General features: G+C 34.9%; 1 protein-coding gene across 6 annotated transcripts in view; it reads right to left on the reverse strand.

Annotated features, from left to right (window-relative positions):
• The window catches only part of LOC136412135 (diacylglycerol kinase eta), a 114998-nt gene that overhangs the window by 35136 nt on the left and 66776 nt on the right, over nt 1-13086 (reverse strand). For all 6 annotated transcript variants that reach the window (XM_066395063.1, XM_066395062.1, XM_066395060.1 and 3 more), the window contains 3 exons: nt 7920-8112; nt 6626-6717; nt 5698-5900 (listed from right to left, as the gene is read on the reverse strand). In XM_066395063.1, coding sequence (XP_066251160.1) covers nt 5698-5900; nt 6626-6717; nt 7920-8112 — 488 coding nt within the window. The remainder of the gene's footprint in view (nt 1-5697; nt 5901-6625; nt 6718-7919; nt 8113-13086) is intronic.

The raw sequence follows: 13086 nt of genomic DNA on the forward strand, positions 1-13086 counted from the left end.
ACTCGCAAAGGCGTTATGTTTCACCAAGATAATGCTAAACCACATAAAAGTTTTACTATCCGCCAAAAACTGCTACAACTCGGATAAAGTGTTTTACCACGTCCAACTTATTCCCCAGACCTGGCACTATTGGATTATCATGTGTTTCGATCGCTGCAAAATGACCTTAATGGAAAGACCGTCGCGACTGATGAAGATATAACGACGTATTTGGGCCAGTTTTTGTCGAAAAAGAATCTAATTTTTACGAGAGCGGTATCATGAAATTACCCCAAAGAGGGAGAAATGTTATTGAACAAAATGGGCAATACAAAAATTAATAATGTTATGTTTAGCGGAAAAAATGGCCTTTTATTTACATTGTAAAATACGCAATGACTTTGCAAACAATCCAACATAATATTTTGTCTGGTTTTGGTAAATATCGCGCCAGTTTTCGAAATGAAAACCCGTGACTAAATGGGAAAGAGGAGGAAAACTGTGACGGGATATAAATCTAAGTCCATATGTCTCTTGAGGATAAGCTAACGAGTAGAATCAAAGCAAGGCAGGTACCTGACACATTTTAGCAAAGAAATTCCATGGAAATGTTTTAATGTTTTTATGGAACTTAGTTTTAAGCAGTTACAATTTATATGAAAAATTTAGCATTAATATGATAGAAAAAATGTGTGAATTCAGCAACGGTCAAGTAACATTAGTGATATAGTCCAAGTAGTGGTAAGAAAACAATCTCTGAGATAGTCAGATTTATAATATTTGATGTAAGAGCTTTTTTGAACTGTATAAATGTTAGTTAATGGAATCTGTCTTCATCATAACTTTCTGATGGAATTGCAGAAATGGTTGCTTGAACACCCAAGTTATATGTTCCATTGATGAAATAACGCAGGTCTAACTGTATTTAAATTCAAACAAGATATATTTGGATGCAACTATTAAAGTTTCTACTTCTCAAAAGTTTAACCTTAACTTCCCGTGGATTTACCTACAATTGTCTCCGACAGATGCACACTGTTGAAATTGGGAGTTGGTAAGGAGCTTTGGCAAGTTACCGAACAGGTTTCCTGTTGACTATAAATAGAACACTTATCGGGATAAGGTTTTAATTGAATTCCGCTCCAAAGGCTATTTTCAGAAACAATTTATCGGAATTTCGCACTTCAAGATTGCGGCAAATATTGAATTTAAAAAGAGAGGCCACGAACCGTGAAAATAGTTGGAATCACTAGGATGACAGGATCCTTCCTTAAAGCAACTCAAACAGAAACTCGATGAACTTTACCTTTCTCTCAAACGAGAGCGGAGATTCTGGTTAAAGTCCCATCCAATCCCCTTCAGAATAACATCGGAGGTTTTCCAGGTCGAGAGTAAGATTTACTTACTTAAAATTACTTGAAACTATTACCGAAAGGCATTCTATAAGCTAAAAGTTTGGTCTGCTTTCAAAAGATAATGGCGATAGGAAATTGAATAAGAATGGTTGCAATTTAATGCCGTTTTCTTTATAATCTAGCCGCGTAAGTAATTAATTTCCACATTCTGCACAGCTCTATATCGCTTTATTACGCATTCTTTTGCTCTGGCTCGACCTCCTTAAAACAAACGATCTCTTCGATGGGGATATCAAGCACCTCGTATTTCTCAATGCTGACCGGCGAAACGAACATTCAGCTTTAAGAGGTAAATTTAGTTAAACCCAATTTCAAGTAACGGATAATTCGCACATCATTTATCTTCTTTGGAGAAAACGATCAAGAGTGCATTTCTCTAACTAGTAATGGCAAAGACGTATGGAAACTTAGAAAAAGAAGGAAATTGCTGCCATTTTTCAATGATTGCAGGAGAACGAAAAACATCAGTATTGAAAAACGTTTAGTGAGGAATTAGTTTCTTACGTAAACGCTGCCTTAGAAAATCAGGTTCAGTCAGTTTTCAAAATAACAACGAGCACAGATATTAATCTTTGCAGAAGAAGAATTTCATTTTATACAGGATTTTCTAAATCCGATGTGCTATCGTTGTCATCTCTTAAATGGTAAGAGTTACAGCGTTGGTTAAATTGGAAAAAATGTGTCAAATTTAATCCTCTTTCAAGAACTGAAAACAATGTTGCCAAATGTAATTATCTAAACAAATCGAAAACTAAAGGTTTTAATAATATTTTATAATTTAATAGTATAATATAATTTAATACAATAATACAGTATAATTTAATAATAAATAATAATTATTACTGATATTTATTCAGATATTATTTTTCCGCTTTTCATAATCTATTATACTTTCAAATTTGGAAATGTACTAAATTAAAAGATTATTATTACTAATCTGTTATTGATTATCTATGGCCTGATTGATACTTTATTTCCCTACATAACACTTTTGAGCGACGTAATAATTGCATTCTTCATTTAGAGCTCCAGGACCGGCCTCACTTAACGAGAAAAAATGAAGATAACTTTTATTAAACTTAAATGTCAAAAAATTTTATCATGTGATATTTCAATGTAAAGGGGTTACTTAGGCCTTTTAAAAATCTGTCGAAAAATATACAGGTCCGTATTTGAAAAACTCAAGTTGTTGTCGTTATCTCAAAAGCTAAGCAATATTTAAAATTTAGAAATTTATTGGTTTGTAGACACAAGGAAACTATAAAATTGTTGTAGCAAACATTTTAATGAAAAACCTTTAGTTTTCAATTTATTTGGAAAACTATATTTGGCCGAAATTTAGTTTTTACATAATAACTTGGAAACTAAAAATCGTTAGGCAGCATTGTTTTCAATTCTCAAAAGAGTATTAAACTTGGCACATTTTTTTCTAATTTAATCGACCCTGTAATTCTTACCGTTTAATAGATGGCAATTATAGCACTTCGGATTTGGAACACGTTACATAGTTAGAACACGTGCAGGTTCTGAGAACTCTTTCAACTCTATATTTCCCTCAAACTTTTAACAATAAAACAGTACTCAGAACAGCAGCAATAATACTGATATTGCGTATAGGCCATTATGACTTTAGTTAATGTGCCCTGTTGACGACAACTGCAGAGATTCGATTATGGAGGGTCGAAATAGGTTAATCATGCATTTGGTCTTCGAGAACAAAGGTATTAGCATTTGGTAATTAGTTAAAGCAATAATGTGGGCAACATGAAGAGGGTATGATGTAAAGGGAATTCTGGCAGTAATAGGAAGGTTAAGTGTGGTTTATAATACATGCTTGGAATGGAGTAGTTATAGATCACGTTAGCAAGTGGCAATAAATGGTGACGGTTGGTCGACGATGTTCCGAATATATGCCTATCCATTTTCCAGGAAATCTATATGATAGATATTCCCGCACATCTGTACAACGTGTTGGAACCGGTAGTTATGGGTTAAAGCCAATGGGATATTATTCAAGGCTCTCAAAAGGGAGCATTATGAAACAAAGGACCAATTATTCGTGTACCAAATACATTCTAATAAAGAACCTAAAACCCAAATTCGCAATGCTGTAGACACGTGGTTCCTCCCTAGGTTGGTAAATCGTATTTCTTTTACTGAAAATTCTGGTGTTTATTCAAATAATTTTATGCGGAAAATTTTGATACTCTGTATGTACCATTCATACTTCTGTATGTACCAAAATGTCCCTCGGATTTCATCATCACCGAGTGGGAGACTCCAGTAAATTCTATATATAAAGGGCAGGTTCCCTTGTTGGCATAAAACAAATCCAGCTCTAGATTTTTGTATTTATATCTTCAGTACGTTCAATTTCAAGAAGTCATTTTTCGGTATATTTAATAACCGATAGTAAAATGACAATTAAAAACTAAAATATTGTGTAAATTATTAAGGGTGAATTTATTGAAAAAAATTTTTTTAATCTTCAAAAATTTCGGTTTTTTCCAAATAACTAAAAGACTAAAAATAATTTTGCAGATCTCTTTGCATCGGGAAACCACTCCCTTGAACGCCCAACTTTTCTTCTATTTAACCTATACTGTATCAATTTCCGTTTACGAGATCCCATGCTGAACATTCTTAGCTGGGACACATTACAGAACGTTGAAATTGAGGGAGTAAAACTGGGTTACCGGCCCACGTATCTGACCACGGGACGATTAAAACAACCACGATCACGTGAAAAATAATTTGGCGACACGTAGAAGTAAACGCACATGCGAGCACGTAACACGTGATAAATTAACTACGGTCACGTGACAGTCCAAATAGAAAGTAACATTTTCTGGTCTTAAAGTGAGATCTGAAGTTATATATAGAATGTACCATATAGAAATTTGAAATTACAGGAGTTTTTCAAGAAAAGCGCAAGAAATCACAATAAAAGAAACATACGAAACGCTGCTAATTCTATGCCTTCCGGCAAAGAGATGACCTAAAGCGACGCCACTCGGTCGCTGTAAAATGCCTTTCATCGAATTCATTTCGATCCAACCTATTTAGAGAAGCTACTTCGAGCCACTGTCGCGCGCGACACTGGCGTGCACTAGAAGTTCCTGTACACGCCCAAAAATGATTCCAGGTGCGTTTGTCGTGTTCATTGGTGCGAGTGAACAAAAATGACTTTAAAAAAAATTTTGATTTCGATTCGGTAGTGTTTTTATTTTAAAGGAGCAAAAAGCAAATTTTCCTCAATAGGATCTATTTTATTTGTAGCTAAACTTCGTCGTGTCATCTTTTATTCTCTTGATTCTCTTCCACATGAACTATTGTGTGGCAAGACAAAATGGGTGATATAAGCGACCGAGTGGCGCTACTCGGTGGCACGATGAAGTGGCCCGCCTATCAGAGGTCATTAGAAGTTACTTTCCTAGAGAGGGCAATATTTTACTTGCACTTTTTTTAAAATTATTCCAACGTATTTCTTTATAAAATCGGTCTAAATAACGACATCAGAAATATATAAGATATATTCTAATTTTATGTAAGAACTAACAGTTGCTTCAGACTTCTTATATGTAGCTAACTTAGGCAAAGCCTATAACACCTTTCGCAATAGATCATTTATAATATAATTCTTTGAAAGAAGAAATTTTAGTCCGAAAGCGCTGCTTTCAGGCTGCATACTATAAATTTTGAGAAATAAAAGTTCTCAGTTCCTCGAAACAGAGTTCGGTGAAACTTTTTCGGCAGGAAGTATGAGCTTTATATACAAGAAACCATTAATAAAGTTTGGTTGCTTTTAGTATGGGAGCGTCAAATTTATTCCTTTTGTGTAACTGACAAAATAATTGTACGTAATATGTGTGCAATATAATGACAAAATAAAAAATCGAAGTGAAATTCAATTAAAAAGAGTTTCAGGAAATTCGAATATGGTAAAATCCCCCAGGAATCCCATAGAAGCTCTAGACCTATTAGTGTAATGCAATAACCTACATAAATAGCCAAATTGGTTGAATTTTCGATGGCTGAAAAACCATTAAAAATGGGAAACTCGTTGATGCAATTTTTATTATTTTATTATGTATGCATCACTATTTTTGTTGTAGTTTTACGAGAACGCAAAATTCGCAAGACTGAGAGATATTCATACCGAGAACCCCCCTTTCAAGAAGAAAACAGTGAATTTATTAATGCCGAATTGTAAAACTCGCGTCCCACATCGCTATCATAGTTTCAAGCAAAGTTATTATTAATTTCTGGAGTAAATTTTTCTGTCGACTGTAAAATCTCTTACCTGATTTGGAATTGACAAACACTAACAAAGGACTCGAGGCCTGAGGTCGTACCACTTCCCAAGCTTCATCCTGAACTGAATGAAGGGCAATGGGAGGTACTACACTGACCCGAGATGGACCCAAAGGACACTGATTACGCATCTCAGATAGGCAGTGGGTGTGAACTGTGGCATTGCACCAAAGGCATCTCCAGTCTTGCAAACTGAAACAACGAAAATATCTTATCTGTGCGAGTAAACACCCTTTTATAAACAGACACAATGATATCTTTATAAATAAATATTGCTGGCAAAAACTCTAGTATAATAGGTATTTATTTAGGGAAATATACAGCCAAACCGAGATGATACGTCTTCGGGTCTCAACGTTGAAAAATCCGTTTATTAAGCAAAAATTTTACCCCAGGTCGCCATTTCCCTCGTTATTAATAATGGCTCCCGTTGGGTTAAATAAAGGATTTGGGATCGTTCTGGGACAGGATGTTCCTAATTCAATAGAATGTATTTTCGCTAGACATCCACCGGAAGATGGGAATTTAATAGAGGTACTAGACAACTATAGTCGGCAGAAATATATTTCTTTCTCAAACATGGGATGACTGCCACAAGTTTTATAGCCAAGCCTATAATGAAAAACTGAATAAAGTTCAACGGTGGAAAAATTTATGGAAATGCACATAAAAGTAGGCAAAGTTAGTAGCAAGTCCGCAGAAGGACTCAGCGTCCAAGAGGAAATGGAAAGAAAGAAGAGAAAAGAAAGAAATGGAAATGGAACACATGCCAGATGAAGCCAATAAATACAAGCACGTGTCGTCGGGTTACCCAACATCCTTTTTCCATTTCTACTTAACGCTCTATTCCTTTTACGAACTTGTCACTAACTTTTCCTACTGGATGATATATTATATTGGGTTTCGAGAGAGCTTACCTTAAAACTGAGCCACATACGGCATTGCAAACGTTACATCGGGATAACACTGCAAGGTTGCCCTCCATCCATTGATGTGGCATAACGATGTTCTATAACAAATAACAAAATTATTAGAATTATTATGAAAAATGCCGAAAATGTCCCTAAATACCTCTAATTTTAGATGTGTTAAATATTTTGAGTACCATGGTATTTCTTTTGTATCATAAAGGGCCCAAAACGAAACTGATTTATATTCTATGCACAGTAAATGTATTATAAAACCCAAAGTCGTAGCTAGTAACAGATGTTAGTAAAATCTCCTTTTATGTCTGGGAAATTTGAAAGACGGTTCAGACGAGTTAATCTATACTTTATAAAGTCTTTAAATGGGTTTACTACAGTTCTTGTAGAGATTGGTTCCGAGTAACTTTTAAGAACATACAGTAATTATTTAGTATTTAAATTTGGTGCATTTATACAAGAGAACAGCTGTCATGTCTTTCAGGATGCAGATTAAAATACACAGAGGATACAAAGTTAGTGATAGTACAATAAATGTAAGCAAACAGAATTTTTTTAGCTCTCAGAAAGTAATCGACAATGTTGGATTAAGTACGTAAAATTTCATCAATCTAGACTAACTAAAACAACCTGAACTAACTATAAGTAAAGGCACTGAGTCCTTTTAAAAAGATCCATCCTCTATTAGCATATGCAAAATTTGTCTTATTTCGTAAAGTTTTTGCTTTCAGATGATTATTGCTTTTATATTCATTTTATGGTTATGGAGTTCAGCTGGTTTTTCCACTCATTCCTTTACAACATTTTTTTATTCCCAAGTTAAATTAAATTCATGAAAATGCTTTTTCAGTTTTTTTGCGATTATTTCAAATTTGTTCATTATTTTTTTATTATTTATTTTTTCTGATTTCAAGTTTAGGTTTCGTCATGACTTGCCAAATTTCGTCGTTATTTTCCGTCTTATGACATTCCTTCTCATTTTCTCAATCAATTTTTGTTAACATTTAATAAGAGCATTTTACGCCTACGTTTAACAGTGTTAGTTTGAGATATACTAAACGCGAATTTCAGAGTCGCAACATGTTCAGAACCACTGAATTTTATCATGTTTTTTTCCTTTCAATCCCAAAGCCAAAAAAGCTTTCAAGATAATACATAAACTCGCAAATACAATATTATTCGACACAAACTTTTTCGATAAAATAACAAAGTGCGAATTTCCTATGCGAAACTGGGCATAGAAGCAGTTGGCACAATTTCTCCCGAATGGCATATAAGAAGAACTCACCCCTTGTTTATCCTCTATAATATCTTTCCCTACCGAGACCAAGGTGGTCCATTTACAGTTGTTTATTGCTTTGGCTGCACAACGTTTGTGCACATTGAACTTGCACACTTCGCATCGCAACACATGCCGTGCGTTTATTTTGTATCGGCACACGTTGCAATAGGTTGGCCTCGCATCAAATGATGGTGCATACCTGAAAAAGAAGAAAAATAACTCAAAATTTGTTTTCATGTATTTTATGTTCAGGGTGTTTCAGGGTTGAAGTGACAAAAGCCTAGGAGAGATTCCGCTAAGCAAAATATGGAAAAAAGTTCATATGAACATGGGTTCGAAAATTCTTTGTTTCCGAGATGGGTTGTCAGTTTGAACATTCGTTGTAATTTTGTTACCACTTATTAATTTAAAAAAATTATTTTCAGTGGGTTTAACTGAATATTACATGAAAACCGCAAAAAATTACATGGTGATATTTTTTTCTGAAAAAACAAGCGACTTGCTCGTCGGATACGCCCCTGGAAATTCGGGATCAAACTTAACTGGCCCAATAGATGTCTGATAATAGTTTTAATAAACCATAAAAATTTCGTTAAAATCGGCTAAAGCGTTTTTAAGCCATTAATAAAAAACTCAATTAAAAAAAAAAACTTATAATCCTGTGTCTTGGAAATTAAGCATTTTTGGACCCATGTTCGTATGAACTTCTTTCCATATGTTGCCGAGCGGAATCTCCCCTACGCTTTTGTCACTCTAACTCTGAAACACCCTGTATATAATAAATTAACTGATGTATCAGCGAATTGCTTTCCACTATTGTAAAATCACATTCTTTGAATCCTGTGAGGTTGATTCTCACTATAAATTCCAATTCGAGACGATCCGGTGAGGAGGTACGGAGCAAAGGAATTACAGCGGAGTCTGAAAGCTTTTGATTGTGGAGCCCCAAATAAACTTAAAAAAAAATTAAGAAAAATAGCTTTTACTCACAATCCGTGCAGTAAGTGAACATTTTTGGACTAGAATTGAAGATATATTATAGCAAGACTACCATTGTGGCACTGAAATTGCCAAACAGCTAGCTGCGGACCGTATAATGGATGAAGGATTACATGCGATGAGAACGAAGTCGGAGATACCAGCAAGTAAGAGCAAACAATTATTTATGTTGTGTAGTCTGTCAGACCAGGTTAAGATCGGTTAAGGGTTAAACTGCATTGTTTTTTCTATGGCTATTTGGAAGAAGTTCTTCACATCTAAGAGATTTCTCTCAATGATGCCTTACACGGGACATTTACCTGCGCTCGTCTGATCAGTGCCAACAAGCATGAAACCGGTGATCGCCTGGCCTGAAAATCTGTGTTCACTGATGTATTATGGAATGTTTTTCAGCATGAGAGTGTAATCGCCTGTGGTAATCATTAGAGTTAATTTCCCCCAACAACTGGTCGGCAAAAACTGTGCAGTTCAATGTCGGTAGGGTTATTAGCCTTGGGAATAGTTTTTCTGTTCTTCCCGATTTCAATCCTGTAATTATTTTTCCTATTTCATATAAAAATATGCAATAAAAAATATGTAAGACAACATTACAATTTTTTTGAATGACTTTGATGTTACATTTGGTTTGATCGGACGTGGCCCGATCCTTCGATTTTGAAATTTTTGTATTCAGCGTGCCATTTTATCTACAACCGAATTATTTTGGATTTTTCTTTTGGCATTATGCCCTTCCTATTTAATTTACAAACATTTCATTTAAAAATATCTATTTTCATAAATCGCTTTTTTCTCGAATTCCAATTGCGAGAAAAATTCGAAATCTGAGTTTTTTTGCTTCTCAATAGTTATTTTCACCTGAATTCCCGACATTTATTTTTGTTATAAATCTTTTTTTTAATGCCATTTTGATGCTAAAAGTTTCAAAATGCTGGAAAACAATACAACACCGTTCCACATCGCATAATTCTTAAATGAAATTAAAAAATTCAAAATAATCCTACAATAATCAGCTGAATACAAAAATGTAAAAAAACACAGAGTGTTCTATTTCAAAATTAAAAGTTAGGGTCACTTCCAGCCAAACCGGACCTAACACAACACTGAAAAATTTTCTAAAAATTCAGAATGGAGTCTTGTACACGTAATGTAAATTTAAAATCTTTAGATGAAATGACAACAAAGAGATAAGTTGCACCTTTTCTCTGTTGTCCTCTAAATAGCAAAGTCGGTCAACATATACGCTGATATTAGCGTTAAATTGATTGCAGTCTCGGTCATTATGCCGTAACCTAATTCAATTATTACGTGTCGTTCCCATGGAATAGATAGAGAATAATGTTTCTTTTTTACTGCCATTTCATGACTTCTTTTACGAATTACACAACCCTGACATTATTCTGTTCTTGGGAGGATAAAAATTTTTATAGCAGTCATTTTAATGCGAGCTTACACTGGTCAGTAATAGCTGTTTACTTTGCCTCACACCCTACAGCGCCTAAACAAGCAAGTCATTAAAAAGTTTTTGAAATTTCCCAGAATGTTCTGCTTTTAGGTTCATTTTGCTCATCCATCAGCTTAAAAATGAGAAAAGTAAATCTGGTTTTCGCTATTGTTTACGATAGATAAGCAATTTTGGCTTAATTTTATTAACGGCGCAAGCACCATTAGCAAAATGCATCTAAAAGAAGGTAATACCAGCATTAGCGATCTGGCCGTATAAACTGCAAATGGGGTTTAAAATTTAAGTTTACGTGTATTGCTCGGATTTAATTAAATGGGTTAAAGCGCGGCACAGTTTTTGTACTTCTAGGGAATTTAACAACCCAAAATGGGCCCTTTCCCTTTCGGGTCAGGAGATTAGTAACTTTTGATGAAAGTTTAATTAAACCCTTCGTAATGAACCCACCATACATACAAGAAGTATTATGTTATACTTCTCAGATTTCGGTTCACCACCGAGGGGGTTAGTGAATTATACATCGAATTTGGCGAAACCAGAGAACATAAAAAGCTTAATTGATGCTAGAGTATCAAGCAATGTAATGTTTTTACGATTGAATGTCTCAACAGAACGCTCGTTAAACTCTAGGTAAGAAACTGGGATCGACGGCAATAAATAATAACTATAAATAGTAATTTAAAGGATAAAGAAAAATAAAAAATAAAAAAATAATAAAAAAAGCCTTTCTATAATATGTCTTCTTGTTTTACGTTGGATCAATGCTTGGGCAAGAAGGAAAAAGCGAACAAAATTTTATTAAGAAATCCTACCTGACTTTCCGGATCGATGATTCCAACTCATTTGCCTTTTCATAAACAGCATGAAAAGAAAAACACCTAAATGAGAGGCAGGGTTTAGTTTATTTTTATCGCTCTACTATTTTGCTATAAATTCCCTCATCCTATATCCGATCCATCATTCAGGCATTTTTTGAAACTACTGGGAGAGATAGGATGATTAATCACTTTCCAACTGTTGGATATCAAAGCTTCCGTACCATCCAACCTAATTCCAATGGAATCTATTATAGTTTTTGTGTAATAAATAAATCGGTGACAGATTAGATTTGATATCGATGGTTTCTTTAGGGAATAGGAATGAAATATAAGAATGCTGCCGCCCTGTGATAATTAATGGTAGAGTAATATGGAGAAAATTGAAGCACTTTATTAATAAACTAATTTAATCATATCGATACCAGATATCGGATTTTTCTGTTAGTTAAGAAATGAGTTAAAATTATCGTCCTACAGAAGAGGAAATTTCGTATACTAAACACAGAGGCTCATGAAAAATTTAGGACAGTTGATGACTTACGAAGACCAGGTTGAGGAACTTGCAATGACAAATTTTAACTTTCTAAAACAATGGACTTTAAGCAATAATGTGGCTTAAGATTAAGAAAAACTTGCTCGTAATATATAGAGTATCGCAAATGCTGTGTCTTTCTTTATGTCATCGAAACGGTGCCAGTTACAAAGTCGTTTCATTTAGAGAGAGGTAGCTTTTTATTGAGGTTTTTAAAGCAAATTAGTGTAGGTTTTTCTTCCGTTGTCTAGGGGTTTATTAATTGGAGCTTCGGCAATTGTGTTTTAGGGATAGTTAGGGATCTTTCAATGATAGCCACGTTAACTTAACGATATGAATATATTAGATAGAAAACTGAGTAAAAAAGCGCGGGCACGACCCCTGAGTCTTCAGTCCACTAGGAAGCCAGGAAAAAGAGAGCGATCCGCTTTCTCCCTAGTCTTAAGTATGAACATCCATGATCGTAAACCATGGGCGTACCATTTAAACAATACTTGAAGGCATTGGGACAGCCCTCCGCACGGAGCCGCTGCGTCCACATCTGGCACCCAGCCCTTGGCGAAGACCTCGCCAAAGGGAACCAGCATTGTACTTCCCATGCCAACAGAGCATCGTGGAAAAAACCCAGGTTACGGGGTAATGCCAACCATGGGCGTACCTTAGGGATAACTCGCCCTCATGCCCTAATCCTTAATCCTAACTTATCGCAGGATATCTACAAACTATGTACACTAAGCGGTCTGACAAGCGGATCCCACATTAGTGATATAGTAAATGTGATATGTTAGAGGGCTCCAAAAACTCTAACTTTTTCTAAATTAATCGACTTCGACAGCTTACAGCTCTTATCTTCAAAACGGCTGTAAGCTAGTAGTGATAAGAATATTAGAGTTGCGAATAGGTCAAAGCTTTGTTGTGTACATAGAAAGTTAGCGGTTTACTTATGTTTATTGCCAGGTCATATGTGGTTAATTTAAGATACAAACCTGGATGTTAGTGTTCGGAAGGTACGTGGGAATACGGCTTAGTAGCGCTGTTGACGGAAAAGTAGGCCCGTGGCGAATTTACAAAAAAACGAGTTACACACAACAGTGAGATTGAGAATTGTAACTGGAATCGGAAGAGAGACATCTAAATAAAATTTCCAATTTTGTTGCTTACATGGACTAGCACAATGGCACTAATAAAAAATTATGGGGTGTACAATAGTACTAATAATTGTGTTTTTAATGTAGAAACTCATAAAAACTGTAAAGTGATATTGAAAAATGAGTTGAAGTTGCTCTGAATTAGAACGACAATTTGGGATAGAACGAGAAGTTTGATACTAAAAAAGACAAAGAACAGCTGATAAAAAGAATGTTG

Source organism: Euwallacea similis, chromosome 11 (genome assembly GCF_039881205.1).
Source record: "Euwallacea similis isolate ESF13 chromosome 11, ESF131.1, whole genome shotgun sequence".
Taxonomy (NCBI): domain Eukaryota; kingdom Metazoa; phylum Arthropoda; class Insecta; order Coleoptera; family Curculionidae; genus Euwallacea; species Euwallacea similis.